Genomic DNA, 13,990 nt, shown 5'->3' on the forward strand with positions numbered 1-13,990 from the left:
ATGATAAGCGATATTCTCCGCCCCGGATGACGTACTCCAGAGTTTTCCTTACCAAATGTTCAACAACGTTTTGAGTCGGAAAACCAATCAATGTTCAAGCCTAGAGGTCATGAGATGCTGCTGCCTTGGTTCGCAATTCTCACGGTCTCGCGTAACCTATCAGAGGCAATGTCGTATGATAGCGAGCTCTGTGTCGAATCAAAGCTCTTGAAATCCCTCTGTGAGCCATGTTAATGTCCTCAAATTTTTATATCGCCAAAAAAATGGTTTCCTTGGTACGTCGTCCAATAGATTTATGGGTGGACGGGGGCTGCGCACTGAAGAGTATATATTGAGGTCTCTTTCGATTGTCCTTTTCTCTCAAGTATACGCTCTACACATCGCTGTCTCAAGATTCCAACCAATTCCTTTTCGCTAAGCACTCCATTTTCAACATGGAGTCCAACAACATCTGCGGCAAGGTCCTCTCCAGAGCCACAGCACAGCACTACCTCGAACTCACCCAAAGTCTTCACAACCTCATCACTTTCACACTCGACTCCGACAGCAAGTATGACCTAGCAAGTCAAAAGCAGGATACTTGGTCCCTCCGCTCTGATCGTCACCCAGACCCCCTGGATGAAAACATTTCGAACATCAAGAGCAGGATACACTCACGTCACGTGGGATTCTACGAAGACTGGAAAGAGATCAAGTATGAAGCCGCATTCAAGTGGCCTGTTGCCGAACACGCGGGTTCACTGTGGAGGATCTTTGCAAGAGCCATGGATCAAGACAGACCCATCTACGAGATGAGAAACTGGTTCTCGCACGACTTTGGTAAGCGTGGTGGGTCCGTTGAGGTGGAAAACGAAAAATTCAACGGATTACAAGAGGCATATGAAAGTCTTCTTCCAGATCTTACTGAACTACTGTCGAAGCTTGAACAGGCGCTTCAGGATGAGGCGGCTTGGGTGTCGGAGCCTGAAGTAAAGGCTCGGAAGTATGAAGAGAACCAGCCCGAGTATACCAGGGATACCATGGTGGTTCAGTTGGAGCTTGCGGCACGTCAAGAGAAGCTTTATGCAATGATGAAGCTAGTTGAGGTCGATCCCGCTGCTCAAGAGGAGTGGGTTATGGAGGAGGTTGTGGGAGAAGAGTGGCTGATTAGTAACCCTGAGGAGGGTGTAATATCGTGGGCCAATATCGGTGAAGTCGATGAGAGCCTTTGGGACTACGCATCGAGCACGGATGACGACACATTGCAGTGGACCGAGGATGTTCCGGCTTCATCAGTGCAAGACCCCAGCGACTGGGCATACGACTCTGGATATGAAGACGACGAGGAGCTCCCAGGCAGTATATGCAAGGCTCCCACATACGACGCCGGATCTATCAACGCGACATCATCACACCACAGGCACGAAACAACATTTATGACAACAAGGCTCGGCCCGTTGGCGGCACACAACTTCCGACGTTACTCTACTTGAGCGTGGTTTGTGGCCTTTGCGCGCCTGTCACCCCTGTCTAGTCCGTTTCAAGATTGGCCAGACCGCAAATTTCCGAGGACTGCGTAACTTGCGGTACGTGGATGTGGATCTGGTAGTCCTTCTTCATGTTATGGGAAGATTGATTACCGTTAGGGATGCTGCAAGGGATCGATGTGGTGTTGAGCTTGTATAAGAAGCTTGATCGCTGTGGCCAAAAGACGCTGCTTCACTCACCACATCGCATCTTGCATCCTGAACACTCGCTCGTTGATCAAACCTACCTTCATGATGATGTTTTCTCAATACTCTGTCGCTACCGTCTTCATGCTGGTAACAGCCATCACTGCCACGCTAGACCCTGCGACTTCGAATACAAACGGCAGCTACCCTTCAGCACCCAGCTGTTCACGTAAGCTTCACACTTGTCTGCCTCCATGCCAAAACATAAATTAACAACGAATACAGCTATCAAGACTAGCAAAGCCATCCAGGCCGCCGAGTGCAGCCACAACACACGCACATCCAAGCAAACCTTTGCTGTCTTTATCCAAGACCACCAATACGACGGCAACTACGGCTGGCCATACGGAACATGTGAAGCATACAACTGCGCGCCAGGATCGGCCATGAAGGCTAAATCTGGCACATGGACGTTCTTCTGGGATGCAGCGGGCGTGAAGGGTGAGGAGAGCGGTGACGGCGCGGGATGTATCAAGAGCCCCAAAGACGGCACTTGTGGATGTGAGAACTCCGATGGTACCTTCATCTACAAGGGAACCAACTGCAAGTAGTTCAACCGGGGATGAGTTTGGGAGGCTATTGGCCGACAGGGCATTTTGACCCCGTTCGATTGTATACTATAGTTGCGCAGCGTCGCATAGGTGATTCTTACCCGACTGGAATCGTATCTTTGTCGGTTTTCATAAGTACAATATGCTCAATGTATGTTCATGTTCCATCATCGCTCTGGGATTGGAGCACATAACAGAACAGCGCTTCCTATTTAGATTCCATCATACACATCGAACGAGACGAGCTCATATAAAGTTCCAGCTGTCGTTTTGGGTGAATTCCAACAACATTGAGAGTTTTCAGTATGTTTTTAGTGCTCGAGGGTTGGAACTTCCGAGTATGAAATAAAGGGTCAGCGACCATATGCAGGGGTTATATCTCTTATGCCAAACGATCGCAACCAACCAAGTAGGCGCTCTTGTCGTGCCTAACCTTCGCGACCAACCTGTTAACATGATATCGTCCATGTTGTTGGCATTCTGGGGAGCGGGAAAAAAAAATCACATGGGTTGGAGATCATCCGCTTCCGAGGCAGACAATCCGACAACATTTGACTATAGTAGTTGGATTTTGGCGTCGAGCAATCTGAAAATGTTTCAGGAAGTGCATATTGAAAGAAGTGGCGGGTATTCGTGGTGGCATTACAGCTCGATTTTCGACTGTTGTATGAGCTTCTGAGATCACTGCCTAGACATGACCACCTCTCGAACCAGAGACTTACTTCACTCCATTTCCCATATTTCATATGCTTTTTTTCTCAGAGAACAGTGGTCGTCTTCACAGCATAGTATTGTCCATGGCGTATTTGTTCCAGAATCCACAGAACCATTCATTTTGATCCCACTTCTTTGATGCCATCATCTGAGAAGAAGCAACGTAATCCGACATGACAGATGAGTAGCCAGTTTTGAGGGAAGAAGGAGCAAAAAACATCATCTTCTACTTTCTCGTTTTGTCGAATTCGAGAAACGTGTAGTGAGTGATAGAGTCTTCGCCTCGCGTTTGATAACTTTGTAGACGGCAGAAGGGTGGTATATAGCTACTCAGATGACGGACGAACAGCATTTCCTTTTTCCGCTACAGATTGAAAGCAGCAAACGGAGCGCGGGGATTTCGATTTTTCGTGGTGTTACTCAAAAGGTTCACTTCCGCAGGATACGAATGTCGATTTCTCGATGTGCCGGCCACAGGAGATCTCATGAAACTCTCGCATCTCTATTTTGGAGATTGTTGACTAGAGACAAGCAGGACAGTCATCACACATTGTCGCATGGATTTTGAGAGGCACAAAGCGGGCAGCAGACATTCGACAATGCTTCGAATTTTTGATGAATAAGAAGTAAAAAGTATTGGGTCTGCAGAAGGATGGAAACAGGAGCTTGAAAACTTTTATGTATAGTCACCCAAGGAGACTAGCAGGCGCGACGGTGCGCCATGGTCTGTCCGAAAAGAATGTCGAGGAAAAGGACATGATGCTTCGTGGATAAGGCTAGTAAAAACCGATCAGTAATTCACTCTTGGCGCATCTACAAACATATTTCCAGACGCCATATCGTTCATGTAGATCCAATCTATTTTCGCCCGTGTCTCCACGTCGTCATGGATGTTCTATTGCTCCCTGTTTCATATTTACTACGATACGCACCACGCACAGCGCCTCACCGCGCCTCGGGTACCTTCCCCCTCATGCCCGGGGGTAGCAGCGCATCTGCCTTCCTCGCAGCATCGACCTCTTCGGCCGTAGGCTCCTTCGGCAAATCAACGATGACGCTTGGGTCTTTCGAGCGTGAGGCTAGCATGGCTGCGCGTTTCTGGTGATAACGTCAGCTCAATAATCTCCAAAATCTCTTGCATGACGTGCATGTAGCCACGACGTAGATCACGCCTGCTGGGCGGCTTCTGCACATGGGTATCAACATACCTCCCTTGCATCCCTGCCCAGATCCTCCCCCTCGCCAAGAAACTCAGCATCGATACCCTCTTCGTCTGGTGCCCGCATGGAACCTTTGACTCCACTTGTCCCTTGTGACATTCGCCTCCTCAGCTCCTCGGGCGTCACTTCGCCCCCATCTAGCTCGACCGGCGCATCATTTATCGCAGGTGTGTTTGTGTCGATGAGCGGCGTTTGCGTGACGACTGCCGGGCTAGTCTTGTGAGGGAAAGTGCCGCTTCGGGAGACGGGCGAGATGGGGTCGGTGCTCGGTGGAGGAGGTGAGAAGCCGGTAGCAGTGAGGATGGGTGGGGACATGGTCGGCGAGTTTGACATGATCAGTAGCGACTGATCGAGCCGTGGATCGGTTTCGCGGTAAAAGTGGTGTTGCTTCAGGTTCCGCAGGGATATGCACAGCGCTCAGGCTTCAGCCTGGAAGATGGCGGGGGTGGATGAGGCGTGAGAAGAAGATTGCAGAGGCTCAGGCGGCACAGCTGGTACGGGTACAACCCAGGGCTGAGGCGGCCAACCGTCGCAGCCTCACGGCCAAACAAAGGACCGCGAGCGCGTAAGCCGTCGTGACTGCGATGACGTTTGCCAGGCCGTGATTCAGGGTCCAGCGGTTCAAGTGGGGCAGGAGCGCGGCAACTGGCCGGGATCGAAGCTTGATGCGGCCTTATCGTATCGCGCTGTATCTGGATACGAGTCGCGGCAAGACAGCTACAACAAACAAGTTGGCGCAAAACAAGTAGTGGATACGCCAAAGTGGAGTTCTTTGGTACAAGCACAAAGGCTGAGCTGAGTTGATTCATCTTCTCATCACGGGGCACATGGCTTGCTGCGCCTCCTTCCGTCCGCCTATACTTCCCTTTCGCACATCAACCAACAGTTGGGGATATCTGGTAACACCGCCGTCCTCGGCTTTGAAAATCCACAGACCATGCAAAAGACACAGTACGCTCAAAATACATATCCATATGATCATTACCCATACCACGAATAACGTGAGCGCGTCGACTACGAGTTGGACTGTTTCGGTAGCATGAAACCCAGAGCGTACCACTCGCCAGAGCTCGTCTTCTGATCAGCCTTGTTGCTGTCAGTCATCAGATTAAAGTGTTCAAGAATGTGAGACAGTACTTACGCCCATGTATACATCGTGTCCAAACACATTTGCCCGACTTCCTTGCGCAGGCTGCTGATTCGGCGCTTGCCCTGTGGCTGGCATTCCGGCTTGCTCAGTTTGCATAGGCAAACCACCAAGGTCCATAGGGAAGAAATTGTTCGTCGAATCGATGCCTGGGCCCTGAATGTAAGAATCCCATGCATCCTGATCCTATTAGCAGACTGTCGCCGTTAAACCCCACTGAGAATACGTACCCAGTTGATGTTGTCCGTCGGCGGAAGATCCAAGTTCTGGAAGAGATTTGCCCCAAAGAGGTTTGAGAATGGATTCGACGAGTTTTCCGGCCCCACTGTTCCGCTTGTTGGTTGGTTGTATTGGGGTGCTAAGCCCATGGATGATTGAGGTACAGGGTCGTTTAGCAGATTAGCCATTCCTGCCGGGTATCGCTGATCGAACATGTTGGCATTAGGCGTCATACCGCCCGTGCTAAGCAAGCCCAGAGTCATTGCTGCCGAGTGTTCAGGCGCGACATTGGCATCTTCTATTGGGGCCATTGAAGGGTACGCCGAAGAAGCTGCTTGAAAGCCATTCGGAGCTTGCCTTGCTGAGCGACTCTTCTTCAACTGATCCAACATGACGCCGAGCGTGGTGTGCGCTTTGTATGCCTCCATAGAATGATCTTTGAGACCCTCCCAAATGCCCACTGCTATCTCTATAGCTTCGAGCATCTCCTCTCGCCGATCCGAGCTCCACACAAGCGTGTCTGCGGACGGCGGAGAACGAGCCGGTGGTTCGCGCGCAGTGTGATAGAGGTCGGACGATATAATCATTGCGGCGAGAAGGAAATCGACAGTGGTGAGCGATGAAATGAACCACTTGACGTTGCGCAACCGACCGCCAGCCTGACATTCCCGATGCAGAGTCGCTTGGTGCTTGAGTAGCATCATCGAGGCCTCAATGACCGCCTTTCTGGAGTAGGCAAACCGCGGTTGCACTCTCGCATAAGACAAGTACTTCCGATGCAGGACGCATATGATCTTGAGGAAGAGAAGATCCAACGTGAAGCGTTGCATAATCAGAGTAGAAGGATCGCGTGCCGCTTCATCCATTCCCCGCATCTTGAGATGCGGCGAGATGTTGTCGTGCAGCTCTCGGGCCTCCGCATCAAGCTTCATGACCTCCTCGTACGAGGCGCATGTCAAGGTATCTGTGCACTCGACCGCCTCCCCGAGCTTGTAGACTAACCTCGTCCGATTGATCAGGAAAAGAGTTGGTGTAGCCTCTGTTTCCGGTCTAGAGGGCGGTAGTATCTTCATATCTTTGTGGAGTTCGTCATCGTAAATGTTGCGGGGTATCTCGGTGTTTGTATCCCGTGGTCGGACGACTGGTGGTAGGCCAGCCTGGGCTGAGAACAACAGATCGCATGAGCGTACCGCAGCCCAGATACGTCTTCGCATCTCCCCTTGGAATACGGGTATGCCAGGATAAGGTCCTGGATCCCGATGCAAGCCCATTCGCATCGCAAGTCGCACGACGATGCCTGTGCTTATCAGGATACCCACCTCTGCATCCCTGCTACGAGCGTACTCGGCATGGACGTGTAAGAGCAGAGTCTCTATCATACCCGTGATGGGCTGTGTGATATCCGCCATGATCAAACATTGCGCTGTCAAGTCGCCATATTCCCTCGACATCTCCCAAGACTTATTGTGGTATTCCGGAGGCTCGTCACCAGCTCGTGTGTACGACTGCAGTGCGATGCACATCATGGCGAACACGGTCCCAAGCCAGATGACGGGTGTCTCGTCTGGTTGTGCCCAATGTCTGTCGTACTCCTCCTGGAATGTTGGGCCATGTATAATGTGAATGCCAGGATCGTATGTGTTGAAGAAGCGCGAAACGAGGAGATCGGCTGTGGGCTTGGGTGGGAAGCGCGATAGGATTTCGGCCTTGGAGCTAGGTTTCTGGCCGCCCATCAAGAAGGATGTTCCCGGTGGCCGATCCTCGACATGCGTCGCCTTGTATCGCTTGAGCTGATCTTCATACTGTATCTTGTGCTCGGCGAAGTAGTTCTTGACTTCTGACAATTCGCCCAATATTGCATACCAATGTGCTTCTGACGCAAACACCGTGTGGTTGTTGTATACCTTCATGACTCCAATCGACTTTGTGACAGTCTCCATGTCGCTGTCCTCGTTGGCGTCTTCCTCGGGTATCGATTCGGGGGCGCCGGAGCTCATACTCGTCATCATCGGGCTGGTATCGAATTGCTGATCCGGACCGGAACTACTGAGACTGTGTGCAATAGCGGCCTGAGCAGCAGCAGGGCCGGCGCTCTGGGCGCCATTGGTCATGAGGGAGAGAACCAGTCCTTCGAGGCGATCAATACGATTTTGCATGTCATCGGGCGTAGCCGCAAAGCCGGTGCTCGCTGAACTCTTCTTGCGGTTGCCTGGCGCGGCGTACGTACATGATGCCGTATCCCCGCGTTTGGTGCAGTTGTCGCAGGGATGGCCTCGATTGCATTTCAGCCTACAATTGTCAGCATACGACGATCGTCTCTTCTCTTGAGACGGAGGCCTACTTTCGGTGCCTGCATGCTCCACACGACAAAGGAACGCGATTTCGTTTGCGCACAACTCTGAATTGTGGATCTGGCGGCGAGTGTCCCGCGCTCGAGGAAGTTGTTGACGGTGGTGTTGGCGGCATGGTTGCAATATGGCGTGGCTTGCTGGTGTGAAGTGGGTTCGACGGAGAATGCGGACTTAAGGGCTAAGTCCGTTGGCGATGAATGATGGAATCTCACGCGTTGCTGGTCGCCTGAGACGCAAAGCCAGGGTGTTTTGTGGTCTAGAATCGTCTCGTGCAGATGCGTTCTGTCGCTAGTGTGCGCGTTGCAGGAAAGAGAGTGTCAAAGGTCGCAAGGTGCGCGATTGTGCAATCGCGGCCTGGTGCGGTCTTAAATCTTCCGGAGCTGAGCTATCTCCAGACGCCAAGGGATGTGACTCTGAGGGCCTGGGGTTGAAATGGCTGCACTGCCCTGGTGTTGATGTGTATGCGCTCTGCTTCCACCCTCCAGCCCGTGCTTGACGTCAAGTCCAGCACTTTTTGCCCCTCCTCTATGAGTCTGTCGCCTGTGGTGCACGAGCGTGTCGTCAGACGTGTCTGGCGTGTTTGTGTCCGGCCAGCCTTGTTTCGTGGTGGCCGCCTGCCGAGTGCTTCCTCTCGCTGAGGGGAAGATGGCGCTTACGCAATAGGCAATCGAGCGCGCAGTGGGGGATATCTGGTATAGTGCTGTACCAAAGACGTGTAGACGCCTGCTAATCTTTGTCAGCAGCTGCACATTGCCAGAGCCATGCGCTGATTCGTACTTTCCCACATAGGCTTGCACACACCACCAGCTCTCTCGTCGAACGCGCCCGCCTCACGAAGCACACTCGCACTGCGCAATTTAGTCAATCAAAGCGCAGGTGGTATGCGCTAGCTTTGGCGACTCTGATACCGCCACGGTGAAGAGTTCAGAAGGCGTCGTTGCGGTGTTGTAGGCAAAGACTGGTGGTACAGACGTGGAGAGAATTAGGCGGCCTTTAACTCCGACCACCCTCAACCATCATCGCCAAGAATGTCCTGCGACACGCGATCCTCCACCTACTTATCATTGGGCAAACCCACCGGACTATACCAATACACGCGAGCGTCGTCTTTCACAGCCGCGAGAGCATCCTCACAGTTACCACCATCTCGAAAGCCGAAACCTCTTCGTGCTTCCTTCCACATGTCAGGACTACTCGTGATTGTGCTTCCCCCAGGCGGGGTCGGGCTAGCGCCGCCTAAATTGCCCGCCACCTCTCCAGCTTTTTGGGTGTCCTGTCGCGCTCGACAAAGCACGACATGGCTTCCAAGGAGACTGTGTCCGTAGCTGAGCCTGCATCCTACGATCCCTTTCGAGGTCAAGCGCATACTCGAGCTTTCCGACCAATTTACATGATCCCCCTCCCATATATCACAAGATATTGCCAGAGCGATCAGAGAAAGGATCAGGGTTCAATCACGAGCTCAGTGTAGGTCACAATGCTAACATCTTTTGTCTTAGTCGGCGAAATTACCTAAACCGTCCCCTTGTAGTCCATTAGGCTCCATGGCTTGCTCCAGCGCCACTGACAGGAGCACTTTCAGTCTCTTTGCTCTCTGCCACTACCAACCAAGACACCATCTTCTCAGTCTTTGCGTCCCACTTGTGCACTCCCCCAGTGCCGACATTGTACTGATAGTAGTTTTCCGTACCACCCTTAACCATCGCCTTTCTAAAGGTGATGTTGATTCTCCCCTTGCCTGCCTCGGGGCCCGCGCGCTTCGGTATACTATGAAGCCAGTTCGCTTGCGTTTTGCCACGCATCAACACCATATCTCCGGATGCCAAGGGCAGCTTGATTCCCTTTGGCTCTTCTATCACAACGCCGTCTTTGGGAGGGATAGGCTTGTGCTTCATCAGGAAGTCGCGTTTTGCGCCGAGACTGAACGATGCGATTGCTGGGTTAGGGCCGAGAAATCTTTCATCGTCCGAATGGTATGAAATGCTGTCTTTCCCATCCGCGTAGTAGTTGACAAGGCAGAAATTGAAGGTTTCGCCAGTGGTGCCCTCCGTCACCTTTCTTAGGTCCTCCAGACACTGTGGAATCGGCCGAGGCGCGCACTTGTATCGGTTCTTCTCCACCGGCTTTCCACTCTTTGCATCCACAATACTACCGTCGGGGGAGAAGCGGGACGTATCATCAACACCGAAGACGGTAGTAAACCGTGGAGTATTGATCTGAGTTTGAACTCCTCCGCGAGTGATATTGTACCGTACGCGGTAGAAGGGGAGTTCCTGTCGAAGAAATTCAAAGACTCCTGGCGCGATGCTGGGAGGGACATATGGCTGATAGTACACGAGGTCTAGGTCCAGTTGATCGTTCATAATCTTGCCCTCCTCCGCCGGAGCAAACCCCAGCTGCTCCGTGAATGACGCGGGCAGATGTGGAATGGCGAAGGGGTATGATATATGGCTAGACTTTTGTGAACTTGCTTCATATCTAGGCTTCTTGGGCTCGGGACGTTTGAAAAAAGAGTCGAGGGCACCCCGCTTCATGGTCAAGGGTCTTATGTGCGCCGTATGCCACACCCGACCAGGGCTTCCTCCAAGTATGGCTCGAGTAAGCACCTTTGCTGATCTCCTTGAGATACACCGCACTTGGGTTTGCCCTTTAATGGAACCTCGGTTTCAGCGACCAAACTCTGCCGCAAAGTCTCTCCTCAAAGGTTTCAGTCAAGACGCGTTGACTACGAGACAAACGTATAAAAGCGCGTTGGAAGAGATCAGGTTGACGGGCTGCTACTGTGGGGCGAGACTGTTGGCCAGGGGCGAGGACTTAAGTGCGCCGTGAGTTTTGCGCACGACGATTGTCAGGTTGGGGAGCTCTCTCGTAAACGTGATTGCGAAGTATCGGGCGACGACATCTACCTCGATTCAGGTTGAGCGATGAAAAATGTGTAGTGGCCACCGTCGCGACGCGTTCGTGAACTGATACTACATGAGCACGTCGATGACGTATGTGATTGGTCTACGCACAGACTCCAATATGATTGGCTAACGTTCTGCGCTAATGCGCTAGGGGTTGGGCACGTCACCTGATTCAAATTCTCGTTTTAAGCACAACTTTCATACACCGCTTATCAAACCTCCATGTTTATGGCATTGTCTTGATTATTTGCGTCAAGCACAGAAGATGTTCTGATCGTTGTACAGGCAGTAGTCGCAGCAGCTTGCTCCCTGATAGCCTATCTACAGGCCCTATTTCCACTGTCGCGACAGTATACATGGACTATCGGAAAGGACGCTTGACAGTGCAATGATCACCCATTTGACTCAATCAATCCACGCCGGTGGCTTCTTAAGCTTCACTCTCGTCAAGCGATGGCGGGTTTACACGGCCTGTGTTCCGCGTTGGAAAACCGGAAGTGACCGTCTACAGATTTTGAAAGTGTAAGCCGAATATGCTTCTGTTTCTAACTGCGGTAATTGGCCTGCTTCGATGCGCCCAACGTGCCGCTGGAAGACACCCCTCGCCCGGATCGATCGCCCAGTGCTGTGGGCCCTTTCTCTTCCATTGACACTTTCCAAAGACATGGCAAGAGGGACCTCTCGATCTATCTGCATTCGATGGATTAGCAAGTTGTCTTTATGGATAACCAAAAAAAATAGAGGTCGAAAAAGCATTTCTTGATCACATCGACCCAAAAAGTGTGTATCAAGGTATCTCCAGACTAGCATTACGAAAGACTCTCTAGTCCTAATCCACTCGGGATGCCCTCAAGCATGAGATAAATTATCTACTTCGCGCGTTCCATTAGCCCATGATAGTTTGTGTTTTGATCCATGTCATCTAAATCCCATCACTGTAACGCTGTCCTGATTCAATCTTCGGTTCTACTTCTTCCGGCCTTTCCCTGGATTCCAGAATGCTTCATCTTCTTTGCCTTTCTCCATCTCTTTACCGCTTTGCTTTGCTTGCTGTTCGTTCCTGGCCGCAGCCTTCCAATCTCCCTCGCACCTTTTACAACCATCCCGATTTTTAAGATGCTTCCTGTTTGGGCAGCCGTTGCGGCACGGCATCTCGTGTTTGGTACAGTAGGGTACCTTATCGGTGCCGAAAGTGGCTTTGTTGCAACCACCAGGACTCTCGTCACCAACCCAGCCAGACGCACCTGGGCAGTGATGTACAGTTGTATGCTTACCCATAACTCTAGTATATGTATTGGTCTGAATGTATCGTGTAGTTGTTCGATGGCTATGTTGCGTTTAGTGGAGTTGAGTTCTGAACCTACAGTTTCGACGGATTCTGTGAACATTATATACGCGGACCCAACGAGTCGCATTGTGATAACCCAAGACCTAGATTGAGACTTTGGATAAATTTGAGTGTTCACTAGGTTTGCGCAGTGAATAGCTTGAGGGAAACAACCCTGTGCACCGAGAGGTCTTAGCGCTAGCAAACAAAGACCTGCCATTATGACAATGCGCCATGTCTCAAGGCTATAAAATAACAATCAAAGTCTTTTCTTCTTACGTTACAACCACACTTCATATCCTACGTTCACAACATGTCGCTTCATCTCTCCACAGCTGCGGCTTCGCCACTATGTGCCGCAAATGCACCATCTTCTGTTGATACCGCCACTGTAGAGACAAGCATCCAATGCGTGGATGACACAGAAAATAGCGTCGATAAACAGAACGAGGAACCAGATGACGACGTAGCTTCGATTGCAACAACGATTCGTTATAAACAGGAGCCGTTCGAAACATTCCAGTACAAAGTCGCCAAATTCGCTACCGAACACTTTCGAAAAAGCCCCAAGGACATCACGATCCATCGCATGAAGGGCGGATCCTATAATCGAGTTATCGGTATTACGGTAGCATCAAAGCTAAAACAATTTAGCTTGTTCTGGTTCTTACGCCGCTGCTTCGGCGCACGCAAGGAGACCTTGGCCACAAAGTTCGATGCATACATTCTACGAATCCCACGCATGAGCTTCGAAGGTGACAATTATGTCGAAGATATGGCCGAGAGCATGAAGCACGAACTGGCAATCCTAGAGACGGTCAGCTCACGACTACCCTTGCCGGTTCCCAAGGTCTTCAGCTACGACCTTACCACTACGAACATGTGCGAACGACCGTTTATGATTCAGACGCGCCTCCCAGGTCAAAATCTTCGGCTGGAACTGTGGCGTCAACTCAACATACGGCAAAAACAGTGCGTTGTAGAACGTATCACTGATTTCGCTGCTGTCATCGCCTCAATCGAAGGCCCGGCTGGCAATATATCATCCGAAAACTTGTCGCGGCCATCTACTTCCTCCATCTGCGTCGACACATTCTCTACACCAGCTTACAATGATCAACCAACACACAAGCCGGCATTGGCACGCAAGCCTATTGACCACCTTTTGGAGCAATGCGAACGGTGGCGCGCGTGGGAAAGGTCGACTGGATTTTGTTTCGAGGAAGTCTGGGATGGTTTCGCAGCGATTGCGCGAGCTCTGGAAATGCGCGGGTTCTTGGACGGCCCGTGCGTTCTAGTTCACGGTGATCTCAAGCCTTACAATCTTCTGGCGGAGGTATGTAACGAGACTGAAGTGGATATCACGGGTGTCATCGACTGGGATTCGGCTATCATGGCGCCTGAGTTTATGGCCTATAGAGCGCCATTCTGGCTTTGGACACCGGACGACATGGATAGCGATGAGGACGAAGAAATCATGGCGACCTTCGAGCCTGTTGAAGAGGAGGGAAAGAAATTGAAGCAGGTTTTTCTCAAGAACGCGTCAGAGAAGTACAAGCTCTATGCCTTCGCACCGGAGGCGATGCTGGCGAGACGTATGTTTTTCATACTGAAAGAGAGCTTGCGCAGTGATTGGGAATTCGAAGAGGCGAAAAGCGTGATACGGGAGTGGATTGAACTCCATCCTGAGGATGATGTCCGGCCAGTCCCTTCTGATACGGTCTCCGAACCTGAGTCTGACGAAGACCAAGACAAAACTGGATGACCTAGGGATGTTGGAGATCTATGTTGGAGATTTATATAGCTCGTGCCTGTGGCGCACCAAGACTTGTGGCCCTATACG

The 13,990-nt window shown here is 51.4% G+C and overlaps 6 protein-coding genes across 6 annotated transcripts; 3 read left to right on the forward strand and 3 right to left on the reverse strand.

Moving 5' to 3' along the window:
• Positions 1–434: 434 nt before the first annotated feature.
• On the forward strand, positions 435–1,472 carry ACET3X_007008 (uncharacterized protein; the record flags this gene model as incomplete). Its single annotated transcript, XM_069453201.1, has 1 exon — positions 435–1,472. One exon carries the CDS (start codon positions 435–437, stop codon positions 1,470–1,472), a length of 1,038 nt encoding a protein of 345 aa, XP_069305776.1.
• A 288-nt stretch (positions 1,473–1,760) lies between these two features.
• On the forward strand, positions 1,761–2,263 carry ACET3X_007009 (uncharacterized protein; the record flags this gene model as incomplete). The annotated part of the gene is made up of 2 exons (XM_069453202.1): positions 1,761–1,881; positions 1,938–2,263. 2 exons carry the CDS (start codon positions 1,761–1,763, stop codon positions 2,261–2,263), a joined length of 447 nt encoding a protein of 148 aa, XP_069305777.1.
• A 1,659-nt stretch (positions 2,264–3,922) lies between these two features.
• Positions 3,923–4,512, reverse strand: ACET3X_007010 (uncharacterized protein; the record flags this gene model as incomplete). Its single annotated transcript, XM_069453203.1, has 2 exons — positions 3,923–4,075; positions 4,186–4,512. The coding sequence occupies 2 exons, from the start codon at positions 4,510–4,512 to the stop codon at positions 3,923–3,925; spliced, it is 480 nt and encodes a 159-aa protein (XP_069305778.1).
• Positions 4,513–5,211: 699 nt separating this feature from the next.
• On the reverse strand, positions 5,212–8,029 carry ACET3X_007011 (uncharacterized protein; the record flags this gene model as incomplete). Its single annotated transcript, XM_069453204.1, has 4 exons — positions 5,212–5,283; positions 5,339–5,524; positions 5,575–7,852; positions 7,905–8,029. 4 exons carry the CDS (start codon positions 8,027–8,029, stop codon positions 5,212–5,214), a joined length of 2,661 nt encoding a protein of 886 aa, XP_069305779.1.
• A 1,420-nt stretch (positions 8,030–9,449) lies between these two features.
• Positions 9,450–10,448, reverse strand: ACET3X_007012 (uncharacterized protein; the record flags this gene model as incomplete). The annotated part of the gene is made up of 1 exon (XM_069453205.1): positions 9,450–10,448. The coding sequence occupies one exon, from the start codon at positions 10,446–10,448 to the stop codon at positions 9,450–9,452; it is 999 nt and encodes a 332-aa protein (XP_069305780.1).
• A 2,012-nt stretch (positions 10,449–12,460) lies between these two features.
• On the forward strand, positions 12,461–13,912 carry ACET3X_007013 (uncharacterized protein; the record flags this gene model as incomplete). Its single annotated transcript, XM_069453206.1, has 1 exon — positions 12,461–13,912. One exon carries the CDS (start codon positions 12,461–12,463, stop codon positions 13,910–13,912), a length of 1,452 nt encoding a protein of 483 aa, XP_069305781.1.
• Positions 13,913–13,990: the final 78 nt, after the last annotated feature.

Source organism: Alternaria dauci, chromosome 6 (assembly GCF_042100115.1).
Source record: "Alternaria dauci strain A2016 chromosome 6, whole genome shotgun sequence".
Lineage (NCBI taxonomy): Eukaryota > Fungi > Ascomycota > Dothideomycetes > Pleosporales > Pleosporaceae > Alternaria > Alternaria dauci.